Source organism: Scyliorhinus canicula, chromosome 7 (assembly GCF_902713615.1).
Source record: "Scyliorhinus canicula chromosome 7, sScyCan1.1, whole genome shotgun sequence".
NCBI lineage: Eukaryota > Metazoa > Chordata > Chondrichthyes > Carcharhiniformes > Scyliorhinidae > Scyliorhinus > Scyliorhinus canicula.
In genome coordinates this window covers 172,442,354-172,465,014 of record NC_052152.1, presented here as the reverse complement: position 1 = coordinate 172,465,014, position 22,661 = coordinate 172,442,354, and the positions used below count along the sequence as shown (strand labels likewise).

Sequence of the window (22,661 nt, the reverse complement as noted above, 5' to 3'; positions counted from 1 at the left end):
CATAGAATTTACAGCGCCGAAGGAGGCCATTCGGCCCATCGAGACTGCACCGGCCCTTGCAAAGAGCACCCTACCTAACCCCGTAACCCCACCCAGCTTTTTTTGAACACTAAGGGCAATTTAACATGACCAATCCACCAAACCTGCACATCTTTGGACTGTGGGAGGAAACCGGAGCACCCGGAGGAAACCCACGCAGACACGGGGAGAAAGTGCAAACTCTGCACAGACAGTGACCCAAGCCGGGAATCGACGTTTGATACCAGTGATGGGCTTGCCGGGTCAGCTGTCGGGAAACACCCGGCATCCTCCGCTTGCTACCACACAAAAACACATTTCTGTTACATCGGGCCCTGTTTCTCTTACATGCTCACAAAAGGTCTCTGGGTAACTGCACATGAGGTGAACAGCGAAAGCTTTTTCTGTGTCTAACAGAGCAACATCTGGGTTATTGTGTCTTTTACACATGCCCTTAAGTGCACGGTGAGGGTAATGCATTATGAAAACTTCCAGTATATTTGGTGCTGATACATTAAGTACAATTTTAGTTCTGCCAGGCTGATGAAGATGATCTGGGCATAGGTTTTACTATTTCAAGCTGCAATTTTAACTCTCAGGATTTCAGTATGGAGGCCTTCCATTAGAATCTGGAAAAGCACAGATTATGCAACAGAAACTGCCGGCAAGCTAGATAGGATCAGCAGAGGTCCACATTGGTTTTTTTTTAAATCCTGGTATGTTTCCTTGTGGCTACAAAGGAGAATGATAGGTCGTCCCCGATCCTCCCATCTACCTCCACACCATTATTTGCTTTTCTGCAGACAGATTTCCCACTCCTACCAGCTGGCTTCTGTGTCAGCCCCTGGGTTCGGCAGGTGTCTGTGACGTTGGATTAAAATGAGGCTGTGAGCTAAAATTGTCTAGGTCTCATGCTCCAAGGGCCAGTTGGGCTGTCTCCACCTTCCGTCCCACATCAGCAATTCATGACCAGGTTAAAATCGAGGCTGCTCTGTAGTATCTTCTATGCAATGCGTGAGTGAAGGCGGAGGGGAAGTTTTGTGGGAGCGCGCAAAGTAAAGTGGGTGCCGTCAGTCACACCCTGGACCTCGAACTGGCCTGTAAACTAGATGGTCCTACCTTGCTGCAGTGCCGAAGGCCAATTCCCCAGCTTTTCTGTGAATGCACCAGTCACCTGATGAATACATGTCTACACTGCAACATGGCTGATTGCGTACAGTAGGCTGAAATGAGTCCAACTCCTCTTTGCTTTATCCTGCGCTGTTCATCATTCTCATCCGTGACAACGCCACAAAAAGGTATGCCCAAAGGCATCTCATTCCTGTTTCTGAGATAACCTGACTGTGATTGAGGGGTAAGGGCTGAATGTCTGCCAAGGGTTTGTCTCCTTAAAAAGCAAATCCAAGTCTGTGCAAGCAGAATGGGGTTTCGGGGGTGGGGGGGGACGATTCAGCCCCACCAGTCCATGCTGCATTTATGCTCCAATCAAACTTCTTCCAATCCTGCCTCATATAATTAACAGCATGACTTTATTTTCCCTTCACCTTCATGTGTTTACTCACCTTCCCCTTAAATGCACCAACACTATTCACTTCAACCATTCTCTGTGGTAGTGAATTCTATATTCTCACCTGTCTTCGGTTAAAGAGTTTCTTCTGATTTCTCTTTGATGTCTTGGTCAATCTTATCTTGCTAGTTTTGTCCTTCCCCACAACTGGGAATTGTGTTCTCTCCATGTTTGCTTTATCAACACCCTTCACAAGTCTAAAGATCTCTATTATGTTACCCCTCAGCTTTCTCTTTCCGAGAGTCAAGAGGCCCATCCTGTTCATCCTCTCCTGATGGATATACGTAAATGGGGACACTCAGGACTTGCTGGATGGATCGTCGGAAAGACCAAAATTCACAAATCAACTCAGGTGTGTGATTAGCACAGTGGTTAGCACTGTTGCTTCACAGTGCCAGGGTCAGGGTTCGATTCCCCCTTGGGTCAGCGTCTTTGCGGAGTCTGCACGCTCTCTCCGTGTCTGCACGGGTTTCCTTCGGGTGCTCCAGTCTCCTCCCACAAGTCCCGAAAGTTGTGCTTGTTAGGTGAACTGGACATTCTGAATTCTCCCTCAGTGTACCCGAACAGGCGCCGGAGTGTGGTGACTAGGGGATTTTCATGGTAACTTCATTGTGGTATTAATGTAAGCCTACTTGTGACAATAAAAACTATTTTATTTAAAGCAAGCGGCAAAAGTTGCCACAGGACATTTATTTGTCTCAACCATGCCATGCTGCAAAAACAATGTCCAAATACTTATGCAATCTCCTATTCCCCCAACTCTGTCAGGAGAATGCTTGAGTTCAGACAGTGAGCTCCAACTGGCAGTAAATATCCTCCATTCAGTAATAAGCCAAATGGCCGGATGCCTATCCTGCTAAGTTCAAGACATTACACCTGTCCAACATTCTGGGATACAGAATACTGTCAAGGCAGCCACAATGAAATTGGCTTTTAACATCCAAAAACAGGTGAATTGGGATTGGGACAGATATTCAAAGCTAAAAAAAACTCAAATCCCACCCAAACTCTTTCCAACCTACTCGCTTATGGGTTTAACAGAAGGAGGACAAAGAGCAGGTCAGCAAATCACTTCCAGAAGAAATTTTAATTCGGTTGGCTGTCTCTGATTTCGCCCGTTTTAAAGTTCTATGCCAAGTTTCTCAGCTTCAGGAAACCCAGCTGCTGAAGCGAGATGAGGGCAAGTTTGAGAAGAAGATAATTGTCACTGCAGCACACCCTGTGACTCAGGAGGAGCAGATGTGATGTCCTTTCAGCCATGCACCTTCCCTCCATCATCGTCTCACTCCATACAAAGAACCATCCCCTCCCCCATACCGAAATCTCGATCCACTTCTGCATCAGAGATAGGATCAGTGACCCCCCCCCCGCCACATACACTACCTGAATTGGGGCTGGTTTAGCTCACTGGGCTAAAGAGCTGGCTTTTAAAGCAGACCAAGCAGGCCAGCAGCATGGTTCGATTCCCGTACCAGCTTCCCTGGACAGGCGCCGGAATGTGGCGACTAGGGGCTTTTCACAGTAACTTCATTGAAGCCTACTCGTGACAATAAAGCGATTTTCATTTCAATTGGCCACAAATCTCGGGCCATGAATTAGACATCCCCCTCACCGTTATCCAGATACCACCCTCCCTACCCGGGGATCAGACACTCCACTCCCCTACTAGCATTGGGTAACAGGCCCCGCTCAGAGTTTGGACACAGGTCCAGGAATCGGACCTACCTGGTCCTGCAGCATGTACCAGAGACTTCTCTTCCTGACTGGAAGCCAAGTGCTTCATTCAGGCTGACTTCCAGATTTGGAACCCGTCAAGGTGAAAGCTGCACGCAATGTTCCTGTTGAAACTCCACCTCTCCTACTCCATCTACATAACCTGGTCCTGTTACTTTCCAGGTCAATGGCACTGGTACATAAGACAGGTAAGTATGACGCTGAAAACTCATAATATAGATCTACATTCCTTCTCAATGCCAACTATAAACTGTTGCTAAAACATTAGCCTCCAGAGCAGATGTAAGCGGGCAGCATAATCAAGGATGCCTCCCACCCGGCTTACTCACTTTTCCAACTTCTTCCATCGGGCAGGAGATTCAGAAATCTGAGAACACGCACGAACAGACTCAAAAACAGCTTCTTCCCCACTGTCACCAGACTCCTAAATGACCCTCTTATTGACTGACCTCATTAACACTACACCCTGTATGCTTCAACCGATGCCAATGCTTATGTAGTTACATTGTATATCTTGTGTTGCCCTATTATGTATTCTCATGTATTTTCTTGAATTTTGTTTTCTTCCATGTACTGAATGATCTGTTGAGCTGCTTGCAGAAAAATACTTTTCACTGTACCTCGGTACACGTGACAATAAACAAATCCAATCCAATCCAATCCAATCCAATCATCTTTGGGCCAGTCGGCGCTGACTAAACATACGTCATGGGGATGCCCTGAGGAAAATATGGGCAGCAGAATTCTCCGTCGGCGGGATCCTCCAGTCTGCCGTATGCACACCATGCCCGCGGGTTTCCAGATGGCATGGTGTGGCCATAATGGGAAATCCCATTCCCTGGCTGCAGGAACAGAGAATCCCGCTGCCGGCAGGGGCATGCCGCGCCAGAAAATGCAGCTGGCGGATTGTCTCTTCAGGTAGCACCAACGCACTCTCCTGGATGCAGAAAAGGCATCTGAGTTGAGTTGAAATTCTTCCTGGCTAGTCAAGAGACTAGGCTTTGGCAAATCATTAATGAGATAAATTTCAATCTTATTTTCATACTTTGTATCCACAGTAGACACCAATTGCCTCAGCTCTCCAGCATTTCCACCAGACTGGGAAACCCAGTCGAGGATGCCCTTTTTTGTCCTAGCCATAGACTCACTAGAGTCCCATAGAGATATGCACCAGATATGCACCAGGGTTTGCATCAATAGAGAACAGGCAGGAGGGAATAAAAAGAAAATATGCTGATGGCATACTGTAACCAATTCCCTGAGTGGGATTATCCGGCCCCTCCAACCCGCGGGATCTTCTGTCCGCTAAAGTCAGCACGTCATAGCGGTTTCCCTGGTGGGCAAGCCATGCAAAACCCTTGGACTGCGGCAAGACCAGAAGGTCCTGCCGGCGGCCAATGACTCGCCGCATCTGAAAAACCCCCGGGGTGTGGGGAAGCAGAAAGTCCAGCCTCTGTCAAATATTAATAGGGCAGCACAAGTCGATAGCATTGTGGCTTCACAGCGACAGGGTCCCAGGTTCGATTCCCCGCTGGGTCACTGTCTGTGCGGAGTCTGCACGTTCTCCCCATGTCTGCGTGGGTTTCCTCCGGGTGCTCCGGTTTCCTCCCACAGTCCAAAGATGTGCAGGTTAGGTGGATTGGCCATGATAAATTTCCCTTAGTGACCAAAAGGGTTAGATGAGGTTATTGGGTTATGGGGATAGGGTGGAAGTGAGGGCTTAAGTGGGTCGGTGCACTCTCGATGGGCCGAATGGCCTCCTTCTGCACTGTATGTTCTATGCTCTATGTTCTATTATATGGAAGTGCTAACCTATTTGAAATGAAATTGGCTAATGGCTGTCTCAAACTATAAATGAAAGGATTGTAACATAAATGCATTAAGTATCTGATGGCTAATATCAGCAGCAGTAAAATCTATGCTCAAGAGTGAAGATTCAAAGGCCACCTCATCCTTAGCTCTTCAGCTTCTGTAATCCAGCCCATATGTAATTCAAGTTAGCACATCGCCGATTCATTATTGTTTAAACACTGAGTAAATTTATTTATACAAATTCTCTACCACAAGAAAGTAGTTCTTACTTACGCTCTGACAACGCTGGTAATGGCACTTCAATCCGTAAATACTGGGAAACTCCAGCCAGCACCCAGAGCTGGGACATTTAACTCGAGAATGTACCTTGAACTCTTCCTTCCATTTCGCCATCACGCCTGCCTAGAAGCAGAAATGTTCTGATAGTAAATGTAGCTTTGTGCAAAATAATCAGAGTCCCTCTGAATGGAAGTATTTCAAACTTGATGAAGATAAGCTGAGCAATGGCAAAACACTGGGTAGCTTCACTATTCTTTTTTTTATGCAGTCTATGCCCATTGTGTAACTTTAATTGCATTAGTTCTGAATTTCAATAGCATTTTTTGGCACATCTGCAATGCTGCAATGTTATCAGGGTAAGTGTTTTTTATAGACAGCAAATTGTGAAAAAGCCTTTTCTAACAGTTCTCCAAACCAAAATTATTCCCCCACTTCATGTCTGAGTACAATTTGGCTCTGGCCACAATCCGTTGGCAAGTTGTATACTCCCCATACACCTAAGTATCACATATTATAATAAGGGCCAGTGACACTGTAACTTTACATTTCCGATTTTATGTTCACAATGCATTCGGGTGAATTAGAATGAACAATATTCAGATACTATTGGCAAGATCGGCTAAGAATGAAGGAAGCTAATAGTTTAAACCTGGGGACCGTTTAAGTCAGTGGGCAAAAATTTGGCAGATGGAATATCAGGTAGGATATTCACTTTGGTAGGAAGAATAAAGAAGCTGTATGTTATCTCAATGGAGAAAGACTGCAGCTGCGGCAGAGTGGGACTTGAGGGTCCTGGTGCATAGACAGATTTTTAATCAGTAAGGAAATCAAGGGTTATGGGGATAAAATAGGAATGTGGAGTTGAGGATTATCAAATCAGGTCAGTCATGATCTGATTGAATGGCGGAGCAGATTCGATGGGCCGAATAGTTTACTTCTGCTCCTATGTCCCATGCTCCTTAGGTTTGTGCTGTAATTTCTCCAGCTGGGAACAACCTTTTGGTATTTCTTCTTTTGGGGTTGGACTTGCTTCTGACTTCCTGCGGAGTGGTCGCAGATCAGGAGGTTTTGACCCCCTATTCACCATGCAGTGTGAGAGCTTGGCAGGAGCGGGCATTTCCCATGGGCATCTTTTATGTGTCATTACCATGGAGAAGGAGGAGCAGATGTTGGATAAAGAAAAGGAAAGTGAGGAAATATTAAAGTGCATCAGATATATCCTCCTCCAAAAGAATTCTCGCAGGGTCCTATGAAAATTAATCAAGGCAATGTATATTAGAATAGTGCACTTCACCAAAAGTGTAATGGGGAGCTCTACTGGCTACTGCAAGAAGATATGCAGGTCTAGCCATCTGCCCACACTGCCTTTTCTGTGTCTATGAAGAAGAGCACTGTTCTCATTACACCAAGCTTATTTCAGGCAACAATGCAGGATCGAGAATGAGAGGAGTCATGTGACTGTCCCGTTAAGAAAGGTTTTATCTCACCACATGACTTGTCGCACAGCTTCAGTGATGTCATTTGTGGGTGGAGCTGGGCTGTGGCTGTCAGGTGAGAGGGGGTTTAGGTTTTTGGGTTTCAGTTTTGGTTTGTTGCTTTGGACAGCAGAAGAGAAAAGCAGTGTTTCCCTTTTTTATTTTAAAGCTGTTCTGCTGAATTGCTATAGCATGGCACAAAGGGGTCGCGGCTAGCGCCAGCGAGAACTACTCTGGTTTTCCCGCTGGCGGGATCACTTACTCACGGGTGAGGAGGATTGCGCTCTTCATAAATTAAAGATGTAGAAATAGTTCCATCACGTTTAGGGACAAAATAAAAGTAGATGGTACATTGTAGCACAGTTGACAGCTAGACCGTGAATTCAGATGAATTGGCCCTTTAAAACTAAAGAACACATATATTTGTGTTCTCGGTTTAAAAGATCAATCTGACCAAACTAAGGGATAAAACATATGATAGACAAAAGCTATTTGCAAACATTTTGGGATGCCCTTATGACATGCTTGCCAATTATATTTTTATGCAGATATGAACCCATTTATTTTAGATGCCCGCTTATTTAAACTAAATTACTACCTGTGTTAAAATAATGCACACCTGGGTGCAATGCAAGCATGTTCAATGTTTAAACATAATCTTGGTTGATTGAAAGTTATAACCACAAATTATTATTCAGCAAAAACATGTAAAGTTAAGATAGATACAAACGTACATCATACAAACGTTATTATCATTAATAATACAATTTAATGTATAATATCTACAGTATAACAACCTCAAAGAGCAAAATATTTATGTGTCTCCTTCGGTTTACAATACAAATGTAGCTCAAACTACCTACTGGAATTTCCTTAAGTCCGTGGTCCTCTGCTTCGTGTTTTCCTTTCTGTCTGCTTTGTACTTTATTACTTTCAGCATGTCCTAGATAATTAAAAAAAATCTTCAGACAACAGTTTTTTCATTAATTTCAAACATTGCACAAGAAACATTTATTGGCATCCCAGGGGACATTTACTGGCAGATTCAGTCGGCTGATTTAGTGATGCAGCCACTGATCCTTTCACATTATTGGACCTTGAGACTTTTGTTCATTTTCTGACTTAATTAGAATGAAAATATGACAAGGTGATTCTATGTTTTCTGCAAAACTAAAATATACATTAATAGGGTCAGTTTGCTGATAATGAAAGAACTGTAAGCCACTCTGACAGGATAAGTAAGAATCTTGAAACTTTTATATAATTGTTCCATGTGACTAGTTTCTGGAACGTTCAATAACATTGAGACAATAATCCAATTGGTGAACGCACTTCCCTGTGTGGAACACACCCACACAAAGCGAGAAGATTCCAGATTTGATTTTGGCCTGTGCTGCGTTCATTGATCTCAGCTGAGATGGGCAGTTCGAAGAATGGCACAACTGACCCTAGTGCAACATTTAAGTGAATGAGGGGAAAATAACCACAGCTGCTTGTGATTACTGTCTAGTGACTCATGTGGGAAAGTGCATATGTGTGTATATTGGATAGAAACAAAATCAGATTTGTGACAGAGCAGTTTGCTGACACTGGCATCTGAGAGTGTTATAGCAGAGGAAGAGACTTTTTACTCCAACCAAAATATTTTGCATTAGGAAGAGATTTTAAAAGTGGAAATATTTATATTCAGGATGCATCAGTTGCAACTTAAAACAAATTGGCAAACCGACTGGGATTTTTGAGATATATTGGGAGAAAATCCAAGTGCAAGGGATATAACTCTCAAATTTAAATAGTCTATTACCACCATACCAGTAATACACAATCTTCTATCAACAAATTGCAATTTTAAGTGCTGGCCAGGAGAGGTAGACCATATGTAACTAACTGTATATTGCTGGGTGGAATCCCACTCAAGTTAGTGGGTGACATAACATTAAAGTTGCAGCTTTAATACACAATAGATACATATTACAACACTGTTCAAACTGAATTTCAGCTTCTTTACAAGTACTACAACAGCTCCCCATACTAATGGGTTCCATAAATCCTTTCGAATCATCCTCTCAATGCCATCAGCACTTGCGTTAATCAGCTTATCATGAAATTAGTTCATTCAAAAAATATTGAAAGTAATGGTAATTCTCTTTTCAATAAAGAGTTCTGTCTTACAATGTGATGAATATCAATATTGAGGCAATGAACAGTGTTCCACATTTGACGCCCTGGGGGGTAATTTTCATTTTGGAAGAAAACTGGAAGTTACAGATTATACCTGTTATACCCCTTGCTCCAATTTTTCCCAACTGACTGATCCATAACCACCAGTTTTCCACCCATGCCCAAATTGAAAATGAATCCCACTTGTGTTACTCCCCAATAAGGCACAACACAGATGCTGAACTCGAACCCTCTCTGTCCCAAAAATGCATTCAACCCAAATCACAATAGGTCTTTTACTTTTATTTGCTGCAAAAAAATGGCGAGCTATATCAAGCCAATTACATCATAGCGCCTCAGGAGACTTGAGCCTCAGGCTGGAATTTGAATCGATGTCCAAATTTCAAATTGAGATTTTTTTTAGTGTAGTTTCCAATTTTATACATGGGTTCATTCAATATTTGTCTCATCCTATCACACTTCTTACATTTAATAAGGGACGTTGGCCATTAAAATTCATTATTATCCATGTATAACAAATTGGATCTTATCTAAACTGAGCCAAGTAATGTTCCAGCCACTGTTATTCAGATCTACAATGCTGTAAGCTGATAAGTAATTCCCTATCCCTTTAATATATGAAGTCAAAAAAAGGTTTGAAAATAGAAGAAATCACAAGAGCAGGAATACACTTAGTACTGAAAAGTGCAAAAAAAATTTGGAGATGCAGAAATGTATGTTTATTACCTATGCATCTTCCAAAAAACATTTGAGGCCATAACTATCCATAAACAAAATAACTACTTTTGGTAGAATATCTACGCAGTGCGAAGTGTGAAAACAGGCCAATGAGTCTCTCAAGGTCATTAGAAAAAGTCAATTGTGTAATGATTTTTTAATTAAGTCTGACAATTAAACATGCTAAGCTTGCTCAGATTAAGTGACAGGAGACAGTGACTTATAATATTGTACATTCTATATTACTGGTTGTTGGGATTGAATTCCCCTCGAGGGACAAGTATTTAAGAATATGATTAAATTACTGCTAAGTTCATTTCATGCATAGCTATAATTAATCAGTTCTAACCAGTCACAAGTAATATACCTATCTTATCCGCAAAGTAGGGAAATCTCAGGAGGGCAATTGCTATCTGTACAAACAGAGGGAGTATTGCTGACATCAAAGATTAGTCCTGGACTCCAATCTGTTCTCTTGAAGGACTATAATTTCCACATGACTATTGGGTCCAATTTCATATTTTGCAGGGTGTGAACACTGCATCAATTGCTCTCGATTGGAAAAATAGCAACAAAGGCTTTGTTGCATTGAATTGTTATCAACAATTTTGCCTACACTCTGACCAAAGCCAACATTTTCATTGCAATTTAGGAAATAATACTTTTCGTGTTATAATTTTACTTATTTTCATTAAAATTCTGCACGAATAAATATAATTAAATATAAATAAAATAAATATAATTTAATCCTTTGTTAAATGTCTATCGGTACATTGTGAAACATTAGTAATAACCATAATTGAATAAAACTTCTCTTTCACAAAAGCATTTATTTTAACTACTTCGTTCTTTTGCTAAAATACTATATGATGCATTTCTTACAATTATCTATGAAGTAAAGGGTAAACATCAGAAGCTACATGATGCTGATGTAATAATGATGTCCGATCGCATGACTGAGAAGTGAAAGTGATCTGGAAGGAGGAGAAGCTCCAAACTTGTGTCAAGGTCCAACGGTGCAAAGTTGCTATAAATAGTCATAACCTTGCAACTCGAGCAGCATAATCTGGGAGAATAGACAATTTCCAAAACCTCTGTCTAGACTCCAATCACACAATTAAACATTATCACATAGGGTTATGTTAAAGTATTTCTTATACTCTAAATAAATCCAATCATGTAGTGTCAACATTGGATGAAGATGCAATTCTACTTTTGAAAGCAGACTGAGATGGAAATGGTCAAGGTAATTGAAGGGACGTGGATAGAAATTAATTTATGCTGCTGGGTAGCACAAAATGGGGGCACAGAATGATCCCTGCACCCAAATAGGTATGAGAAAGGCCTGATTAAAATTGGGCGTTTTGCTTAGTTTGAATAATTGGGCCAAGCAGCCAGTGCTTCTTGTAACTTCAACTGAACAATTCCTGCACCCTATATTGACAGTCAAGTCTGATATATCTCTAGTTCTTCCACCATCAAATATACTGTACCTGTCCAAAGACTAACAGTGATGTTCATTTCAACCAGGCCTACAGGGTTACCTGCTACTACATCTCCGCATACAACAAATAAAGATTTCAAAAAATCGTTTTTCATTTAGTGGCTTACAGAAGGCCACATATTAATGAGAGAATATACACACGAGCATACAAATTAAGAACAGGAGTAGGCCATTCAGGTCCTCTAGCCTGTTCTACCATTCAGTAAAATTAGGACTAATCTGATTATGGTCTCAACTCCACTTTCAGTCTACCCCCATAACCTTTAACCGCCTCGTTAGTTATTTCTGCCTTTAGAAATTGAATGACTCTGCCCCCATGTACCTCAGGTGAATAGAATTCCAAAGACTCGCGACCCTCAGAGAGAATAAATTCTTCCCATGTTTGTCTTAAATGGGAGACCCCTTATTTTTAAACTGTGTAACCTTGCTCTCGTCTCTCCCACAAAGAAATATCCTATCAGCATCCACCCTGTTAAATCCCCTCAGGAACCTATATATATTTCAATAAGATCACCTTTCATTCTGCTAAACGCCAATGCATACAGGCTCAGTCTGTTCAACTATTCCTCTTATGATAACTCACCACTTCCCATGTATCTCTTGTATCGCTGAACTGCATCAATGCATTTCACATCTTCCGTATATAAGATCAAAACTCTACACAGTATTCCAGATGTGGTCTCACCAGCACCCTGTACAACTGTAGCAAAACTTCTCTACTTTTATACTCTATTCCCCTTGCAATAAACAACAACTTTACATTTGCCTTCCTAATCACTTGCTGTATCTGCATACTAACATTTTATGATTCATATACCACGACACCACCCACCCTATGAGATGCTCTTGGTTGGCCTATAAGAAACAACCAGTGAGGAATTCATAACAGCTTTTAGAAGATAAGTACTTGAAGAATAAATTATAAAGGAGGATAAAAATGCAGAGCAGTATGGGGCTAAGTGGTCAGCTCCTTGAGAAAGCCATCACAGCAGTATGAACAAAACTACTGTCCTATATTCTGTAAAACTTAATGGCACAATTTTCATCTGCCCATTGCTTTATTCAACTCGATTTTCAAGTAGTCTTTGAAATGGATAGCCAGCGCAGACAACAAAAGCAGGATTAAGACTTATTACAATATTTCACGCAAGAGTCCTAAAGATGAACAGAAATTTCCTCCAATTAATTATTGGGAAGACGAAAACCATTACCTTTGGTCTCCACCACAAGGACTGCTTCCCAGCTACTGACTCCATCCCTCTCCCTGCCAGGAATGTGAGACTGAACCAGAATGTGCACAACCTTAATGTCTTTTTTTAACTATGAGATGAAATGCCAACCACATATCTGAAGCTTCACTCAGACTGCCTAGGGCCCTCCTTAACATTGCCTGAGTCCGCCACTCTTTCAGCACATCTGCGGCTGAAACCAGCAACCATGCTTTTGTTATATTTAGCCTTGGTTGTTCTTTTTTTGTAATACTTTTATTAAGGCATTTATGTAAACATTAAACACAAACCATCACAAGAGTAAGAACACGCAGAAATCTCATACAAAATAAATAAGTACCTGAATATCCCACCTGCCTGCCATCCCCCTCCTCCCGGCCTACCTTCCCCATTTTAATACCATTAACCCTCCATCCATTCCCCCCTACCCGACACCTCAATTTTCCTTGACAAAGTTGACGAATGGCTTCCATCTCCAGGCAAAGCCTTCAATTGTTCCTCTTAAGGCGAAGTTGATTTTGTCCACCTTCAGGAACTCTGCCAGGTCGCTCACCCACACCCCTGGCTTCGGTGGCCCCGAATCCCTTCACTCCAGCAAAATCCATCTCCGAACTACCAGGAAAGCAAAGGCCAAAACGTCGGCCTCTTTCGCCCTCTGGACTCCCATGTCTTCCGACAACTTCAGCACCTCAGACGTTATGTCCGGAAACCCCTGCTGGAACCCCTTCAGCTTCGGACAAGCCCAAAATATGTGGACATGGTTTGTGGGCCTCCCTGCGCACCGCCCACACCTGTCTTCCACCCCCTCAAAGAACCAAGAACCTACTCATCCTGCCTACCGTCATATGCACCCTATGAACTACCTTAAATTGGATAACTACCTTGCGCACGACGAACATAGAACATAGAACATAGAACAGTACAGCACAGAACAGGCCCTTCGGCCCTCAATGTTGTGCCGAGCCATGATCACCCTACTCAAACCCACGTATCCACCCTATACCCGTAACCCAACAACCCCCCCCTTAACCTTACTTTTATTAGGACACTACAGGCAATTTAGCATGGCCAATCCACCTAACCCGCACATCTTTGGACTGTGGGAGGAAACCGGAGCACCCGGAGGAAACCCACGCACACAGGGGGAGGACGTGCAGACTCCACACAGACAGTGACCCAGCCGGGAATCGAACCTGGGACCCTGGAGCTGTGAAGCATTTATGCTAACCACCATGCTACCCTGCTGCCCCTGCATTCATGCATTCATCCTCCTCAGAGACTCTTCCCAAAACCTGGTCTCCATTTCTTTCCCCAGCTCCTCCTCTCATTTCCTCTTCACTTCTCCTATCAGGGCTCCCTCCCAGACCATTAACTCCTTGTAAATCTCGGACACCTTAACCTCCCCAACAGCCTCATTCGACACCACCTTGTCCTGTAGTCCCGAGGGCGGCAGATCAGGAAAAGACGTCACCTGCTTCCTCACATAGTCCCGTACCTGCAAATAACGGAATCCGTTCCCATTGGGCAGCTAGACTTGGTTCTTCTAATATACTCCTGGTCAACCTCCCAGATTCTACACTCTACCACAGTCAAATGCAACGGCGAACTTACTAAAAAAACACATCCTCATAATAGGAAAGGACATCACAACAATCAACACGATGAAGTAAGAAGAGGAAGAAGTGTCATGGAGGTGAGCACAACGTTCGACCACTCTGCAAGAAAGGAGATAGAACAACAACCACCTATCACCACAACTCCGAATCTACAGAGAGTGGTTCAATACCAAGGAATGGAAAAACAGTATATAAATATATCCAGATGCCTGAACAACCTTCAAATTAACAGAACTTATCTGCGACGACAGCCCCTACTATTCCTCCAACAGTAGTCGAAGAGTTACAAGATGTCCAGACCACCTGAATCTATAAACTCAGAGATTTGAAGAGAGAGATGGGGTGGTAATAATGATGTAAATACATAAGCTAAACTAGAATAACATAGTGGGCAGTACGGTAGCATAGTGGTTAGCATTATGGCTTCACAGATCCAGGGTCCCAGGTTCGATTCCCGGCTTGGGTCACTGTCTGTGCAGAGTCTGCACATTCTCCCTGTGTCTGCGTGGGTTTCCTCCGGGTGCTCCGGTTTCCTCCCACAGTCCAAAGGTGTTATTTATCTGGTGTCAGTTTAATATTGTCCCTTCCCCTCTTCATATAGGGGCTGCTGCAAATAATATGTACTGTTACTAAAAAGGAGAAAGATATATATCTTTTGTATGATATGCAGCTTCTCTTGAACAAATGTGACTCTACACAAAAAGAAAACCCTTTGTACTGTACAAGTATCACATGGTTTCTTTGAAGCAAATTCTTGCTCTCTGGATAAACAAGCTTTCTAACTTAATTTGCTGTGTCACAAGCCTCACCAAAGTGTTGCTAATTAAAGACATAATTACACATAATACGAAATCTTTTGGATTTTTTGAAGCCTGACCTAACAATGACCACAGGGAGAAAAGTAGCTACACTGCAGTAAGGCTGAATGAAAGTGACGATGATGCAATGTATTGGAAGTTACTACAAATCAGCCTTTTTAAAATCAGCTCGTCAGCAGATGCAAGTATAAACCAACGAACAAAAGCAGTGGTGCTTCATTTGCATGTAGTTACTAAAACTGTTTTTGTGAAATAAAAAATGCTTATTGTTATGGCCCAGGGTTTAAAAAAACTCCAAAGTATATCGTGGAGTTCACCTGACCTGTAACTTTTGTTGAATTTGGCTAGGATGAGCAGACTTCTTAGGCGCTTTTAATCAAAAAAAACAAGTGTTATTCTAAGAACGTAGTTAACATTTGTATAAAGACACACGGCATGAATTTTTATCAATTACAAACATAAAAACCCCACACAGCTACAGTAATCTATGTCTAACCCTTCATGAATTCCCCCTTGTTCCAATTTGATAATAAAATCCGAGTAAAACCAGAAACCCCTTTTCAAAGACGTGGCACAGCACACGGCACTCTCACTGGTATAAGACTGTTGTTACTGATACTCTGTTCCCCTTTTCAAACAGCAGATTTGAATTCCTTCCAGAAAGCAATTATCTCTTTTAAGTTACCAAGTAGTCTGGAACAGCTTTTAAAATGAAGATAGAGAAACACTTCTTTCAATCTGTGCAGTTCAAACCAGTCCAAACTCAAAGCGAAAGAAAAACTCACAGAGCCACAGCCCAGCTCCACCCTCACAATGACATCACTGAAGCCATGTGATAAGACAAAAACATTTCTTAAAGGAACACTCCCATGACATTATGCTTTAGAAGATTAAAAAATAATAATTTAGTTCAGTTTTTTGTTAAAACCACTTTCAAATTTGCTTGTGATGGCTTCCAGCATCTCTGACCTTACATGTTCCAAAATTAAAAACAGCGAAGGAATTGTTATGGTTCCAGTGCAGTTTTGGATGAAAATAAGCAGAGTGTGTTGGGAACAGACAGTGACAACAACTAAGATAATAAGTCCAGCCATTAAATTAATTGATGGGCGGTAGGGTGGCGCTGTGGTTAGCACTGCTGCCTCACAGTGACAGGGAACCGGGTTCGATTCCAGCCTTGGGTGATTCTCTGTGTACAGTTTGCACGTTCTCCCAGTGTCTGCGTGTGTTTCATCCAGATGTCCCGGTTTCCTTCCATTGTCCAAAGGTGTGCAGGTTAGGTGGATTGGCCATGCTAAATTGGCCCTTATAGTCCAGCAATGTGCAGGTTAGGTTACGGGGGTGGGGTGGGGTGAATGACGGACTGGACCTGGGTAGAGTGCTGTTTTTGAGTGTCGGTGCAGACTCAATGGACCACATGGCCTCCTTCTGTACTGTAGGATTCTCTGATTCCAAAATTCAATTGGCCACTTAATGGCCTCAAGCCACTATTACCTAGTCATGGATCCCCATTATTCCAGGAAGACCCTGGACAAGGGAAATACTCATAGGCAAGGATGTGTTGCCTGGATGAGACAGGATTTGTTTGACCAGATTCATTCCATAATTACTGCCTCCTTCAATGGAAGAGGGTGTGACTGTGCCCAACCACTGCAGCACACTGTGACTGTGAACTACAAACTCCCAGTCTATCTGCTCTTGGCATGTGATTTATTTATTGAGCAACCAATAAAACGTTGATGAAATTATGCCTGAATTAACTAAATCCTGGTGAAACATGTACCGCACCATCTGCAAGGTTATTGTAAAGAAAATAGACCAAGGGTGGGCCGGCCACTTTACACCACCCCCATTCCTTTCATAAAACTTCAGAAAATTGAGGACAGGCAGGTACATGAAGACCACCCAGTGGGCTTTATCTGCCCCTACCCACCTACAAAACCCGCTGATAGGACTACGTAAAATCCAGCCCATCGTGGCAAAGTGATCAAGTTCAGGAACTAAATATTCCTGGATACTTAATGTTTAGAAGAGTTAGGTAAAATGAAAAAGGAGGAGGGGTAACCCTGGAAGGTTACCTAAATAATGACACTAAAGAGAAAGAGTCTTAAAAATGTGGAATCATTTTGGGTGGAGCTAAGAGCAGAAAGTGGCAAAAAACTTTGCGTGCAACGTAGAGGTGTGTGGGTTGTAAGAAACTTGTTAAATCCTTGTCTGTTCCGTGTTTCTCTTTTAAAATTCCTGTCCCACGCAATATTACAGACTTTTGGCTTTCAACTGAAACCCCCCCCCCCCGCTGCAAATTGCTACTTGGACTGATCCAGCAGACCCCTTTGATTCAGTTTGCTCTGTGGCATAGCCTGTGATATCATTTTGATGGACTTGGCTAGCAACCAATCAACTCCATTGCAATCCCAGGCTGAGCCGACCCTCGATGCAGATTGGTGTTTGTTTCTGGAATGCCCTGCTGGGTTATTCTCTGTGTGTTTGGTTTCAGTTTTGTTGGCGCTGCAGAACTATGCAGAATCTTTTTGAGTTTCTCTCCCAGAGACGTGAAATTCTCTCTCAAATTTTAGCTGGAAGTTCTCTTCAGGTAAACAGAGCAATTAGTGAGCATTCAAAGTCTGAAGATAGAGCTGGGGAAGGGGAATTTTATGGATTCCGCTCCCATTAAAATTACCAGACCACTCGAAGGCCTCGCGAGAACTCCTGCTCTGATATTCTATTTAACTGAGACAAACTGTTGGTGAGTCTGCTGAAGCTGATCACATATCAAAAACTGAGCAGACCTGAAGTGCATCTTCCAAGGGTAAGGTTCAACCCGACACAAGTTAAAGTGTATTCCTAGAGGGGATTTCACAGGTGAGAATCCAGCCTGAATTGCCCTGCTTGAAGATCCGATGGTGCAATATCTCGCATTCTGAAGAAATCACCGCCTACAAAGACTTCAACCTCCCGCAGCGAAGCTCCTCAAATCTCTCATACCTTTTAATCCCTGGTTTTTTTTTAGCCTTTCCTGCCCCACCACCATGTGTCTGTCTGTCTTGTGTGTCTGGGTGGAGGGTGGGACGGTGTTTAGGAATTAGGAGTAGAGCATTGTTCAGTTATATGTTCATCTTTTACTCTTGTTATAAACAAACATTTTTTTCTCATGTTTCACTTATAAGTCTGGTGCCTGTAACTCATTGGAGCAGTCAACGGTTAACAGTCTCAGGAAAATACACAAATTATTGGTTAATTCACTTATGTTGGGACTCCAGGGTCTATGGGGCTGGAATTGACTGCACACTCGCCCAGGGTGTCGTAACAGTGTCATAAGGTAACACTGCCATCATGGGAAATATAGACTGGAAAACCAAGTTTGCAGTAATAGTTTGGAGAATGAATTCATGGAATATATACAAGATAGATTCCTAGAACAGAATGTCAAGGAATTAACTAGGGAACAGGCTATTTTGGATCAAGTATACTACTTGAGAAAGTTGTGGCTTTACTGCTGGCTGTAAAATCAAGCTCATTATGTTCGTGTTACACAAGTTACCTTAGAAAATAACCCAAATTCCAATTACTTTAAATTGCTTTTTGGAGGTTTCCATTTCAGTAATTTTCTATTGAAGTAGCCAGGCTTATAACAGATAGTACTGTTATAACCTGTTTAGTAGTCACAGAGGAGTCCGAAAAGGAGAATTAAAGCGAATGGCTTATTACCAAAATAATGTATATACAAGTGGCAGTCCCAGTCCCAGCCAGGACTACTCTGCAGCTCCACTCCTACCTGGGCCAGCTTTTAATGTCCATAGTTTCCTACCGCACTGACGGGTGGAGGCTCCTCAGCGGGGGATCTCATACTCCACGAGGCTGGGGGAGATTAATCGGATCATCCCCATGGGTCTCGTGAGGGTTATAACTCCCACGGATGGCCAGTTTTGTTCTTAATCATATGAATGAATGTTGTAGGCATTGGTGCATATGAGAGGTTGATGCCTGCTATTCTCTTGAGTCTCTTCAACTAAAGTGAAAATATCTGCTAACCCAAGTGAATTTGAGGCTCAGGGTCCTCACAACAGACAAATGTTTCCAGTGGAAATGTTTTTTTTACAAGGAAACTTACAAAGCAAGGGGATATTGTAGTGTTGATGTAAGCATGCTTGTGACACGAATAAAGATTATTATTATTAAAATAAGATTACAGAAAGTGATATTTCACACCCGAGTTTAAACATTTTCTTGTATATTTTGTAAGTTCTAACTCTTATTTCCAGGTGTAATTGTTCTGCTTAATAAAGTTAACAAGATGGTAACTAAAACATTATCAGTTAAGATTTGGACGAATTTATTTTGCTTTCTTTCCTATTTATTCTACTGATCACATATGTTGGATTTGGTATTTTAACGTTAGTAGCTTCTCATTAGAAATTGATCTCTCCATTTTCTTCATGTCAAACTCATGCATTTCCTACATCTTCTGTAATGGTTTGATGCTGTTTTATGAACATTTAATTTCATTATCAGATCCAAGCGTTATGCATAGTTTTCATATGAAGTATGACAAAGAAAATGTGACAGCTGAAGCATGAGTGACAAAACAATCCAATATATACAAACCGATGGATCTCTCACGGTATTGCACAAAGCAACTGCTTTGTGAGGACTGGAGTACTGTGTAGCACAAAATGCATTACTCTGCTTAGTTCCCTGGGTTATGCCACAAGGAAAGAACTACACGAGGGTGATTTTGATCTCGCGTTGGCCACCAGTGAGAATAGCGACGCAGGCAGAAAATTCAGTGAGAATTGAAAAACGTGATTCTCTCCGGCGAAATCACAATTTCTGATTTTCAACCCATCTCGCCAACGGATTAATGTGAAAAATGTTGTGGGAGCCCAGGAACTTCATTTTAATACATTAGCATGTCATTAACAAGCACTCGCCCTAAGACTTCCAGTCAACCCCCCATTCCCTCACTGAATATTCAGCGGGCACGACGTGATGTCACGAGGGGTGATTGGGGGTTAGGTATCACTGAGACTCTCCAATAATAATAATAATAATCTTTTATTGTCACAAGTAGGCATACATTGCACTGCAATGAAGTTACTGTGAAAAGCCCCTCATCGCCACATTCCGGCGCCGGTTTGGGTACACCGAGGGAGAATTCAGAATGTCCAAATTACCTAACAGCACGTCTTCTGGGACTTATGGGAGGAAACCGGAGCACCCGGAGGAAACCCACGCAGACACAGGGAGAACATGCAGACTCTGCACAGACAGTGACGCAAGCTGGGAATCGAACCTGGGACCCTGGAGCTGTGAAGTAACAGTGCTACCCACTGTGCTACCCTGCTGTGCTACGTGGAAACGCTCAATCCAGATGGAGTTGAGACGGACAACTGTGGTGATGTGGCTATTAAGTGAATGGGAGGGGAGAGACGCTTAGTGGGGAGGTCCTTGTTGAAGGGGAAGCGAATGGGTTGATGTCCCAGAAGGAAAAGAGAGCCGAGGGTCAGGGCGCTGTCATGAACCCCCATCATCTTCCTTTCATGATTCTGATTCTGGAGAATCATGGAGCCAGTCAAGTTTGCAATTCGATTGATTGTTATCGACCAGCAGCAGCGACATCGATGTACTGCTGCACGCAGTCAGGAACAATGCCCGACAGAGGAGGGGGAGGCTGGAACTGTTGCTCTTCTGGGATACACACATAGCTTCTCGTTTTGGGGACAACCAGGACTAGGGAGTGAAGAGCTCTCCCACCATGGGATCTAACATCAAGTCACTAATGTGGCGCTAGAAGATCCTCATGATGGTGCCGACATTCATGGGCAGAGCGCTAAAGCCATTGGTCAATCTCCGCAGATGAATGATGATGACTTGCATTGGGGACAGAGCGAAGCTTCTCTCATCCTCAGCCATATGCCTGACAGAGAGCTGAATGCGTCCTGCCAATGAACGGGCTTATCATTGGGTTCAGAGGTGCTGAATGACTTATCTCAGCTACTGAAGCTCCCTCCAAGGTCAGTGATCTTGGTGTTTTCCTCCAACTTACATCCAAGGTGGGAAGCCTCTCAACACTTTGTCAGTCCAGGGCCTCCTCATAACTGGAAAAGAGTGGCAGACATGAGAGGCCGGAGCGTTGATGCTGAAGATCCTCCATCCTCCATGGATGGGGCATTCCGGGGGGCGGGGGGGGGGGGGGACGCCAGCAGTAGTGCGCATCTTTATTGAGTCATCAGTGTGGGAGATGGGAGAGACATAGCGCTGTGATTCTCACACTCCACAAGGATCAAGCACCGAGTGTGCGTGGGGTTTGCACAACTTGGCGCCATGAAATGACAGAGTGGAGAATCTGTAGGTGAACAAAGTGATGTTTAATGCAACAGCTATAACAGCTCGATCACAATGGTGACACATCTTTAGGTGTATCCCCAGGATCCACCCGAGGATCCACAGCTGAGGTTGAAGCGGCCTGCTGCCTTCCACACTCTGTTGCCTAACATGACCTTGGCTGGTGACCCCATGGAGGTCAGCATCTTGAGGTTTCAGATCAACTTTCAGGCTGTTTCCGTGCTGCCCTCCTTGGTGTGTGGGGCTGGAGGTGTTTCGCTCACAGGGCAGGAGTTGTCAGATAGGCTGGACAGCCCATGGGTTTCCTGGGTGGAAGGCCCCGAGTTCCCTGATGATCTTCCCTTGGGGTGCTGGGGGCCCCTATGCTCCTCATGGGACTTGGGACAACTGGAGTGAGACTCAGAAGCCTCAGCATCCTCTGGGGCTGACACTCATGGATTCCCACCATGTGCAAACATCATGCAGTTGAAACTCTGCACCATGGAACTCCTGCTGTCAGCCGAGGAGGATGGCTAACATCCCTTTCTGATGCTTGGGACTCTACTTTTGCAGTTCCTGCTGCTCTTGGATGATCAGATCCAGGGACACATCATCGGCCAGAGGCTCAGCAAAGCTCTGGTCTCCAACATCCCTCCAAGTACCGTATCCCTGGGTCATTCCTTCCTCCACCTGCTGTGGATCTTCTGTTGTGAGCTGGTCACCAGTGAGTGATCCAGAAGCCTGCCTACTAGTTAATCCCACCAAGGTGTGAGTACCTGTACTGGTGGAGGGTTGGGGGGGGGGGGGGGTAACATATGTGATGCCTCTTCTATGTTGGTCTCCAAGAAGTCTCCCTTGGAGCTTCTCGGCGGTGTTCATAGGGCTCGAGGATGGTGCTGGTTGGTCGACTGATTGCCCTGCAAGGGAAGGGAGATGGCATTTGTGCATCAGGGGGGATAAATGATGTGAGGCTTGGAACATAATAGCGTGTCTTGAGGTTTCTCGTTTTTGTCTGCTCCCCCTACTTTGTCCTCTGTACCCGTGAGGTCCTGGCTCACGGAAGTTATGCTCGCCATTTATCTTGCAAAGAGACTGATGGGCAGAGTGTAGGTGGGAGTCCTGCCATTTCAGATGGTGATGAAGTCTGGCATGCGTGGGACTTGAGTGGGAGCGTGAAGAGCAAATTAGCTACTGAGGTGAGCCTGAGGAGTGTGGGGATGTGGGGAAAGGGCCGGATGATAGATGTGAGGAACCCATGAGGTGGCTGGATGAGAGATCACCATGGCGATGTGAAGGGGTGTCGTGGGAGACAGACTTAGCCTGGCTTCGCAAAGGTGGTCATTCATCTTCCTTCGGCACTGTTGCCCTGTCTCTGCAGCAAGTTGGC

The 22,661-nt window shown here is 43.6% G+C and overlaps 1 protein-coding gene across 5 annotated transcripts in view; it reads right to left on the bottom strand.

Annotated features, from left to right (window-relative positions):
* znf512b (zinc finger protein 512B) overlaps window positions 1-22,661 on the bottom strand; it is a 165,865-nt gene that overhangs the window by 75,897 nt on the left and 67,307 nt on the right. For all 5 annotated transcript variants that reach the window (XM_038803292.1, XM_038803293.1, XM_038803294.1 and 2 more), the window contains exons 3-4: window positions 7,749-7,828; window positions 5,405-5,533 (exon numbers count right to left, since the gene is read on the bottom strand). In XM_038803292.1, coding sequence (XP_038659220.1) covers window positions 5,405-5,533; window positions 7,749-7,828 — 209 coding nt within the window. The remainder of the gene's footprint in view (window positions 1-5,404; window positions 5,534-7,748; window positions 7,829-22,661) is intronic.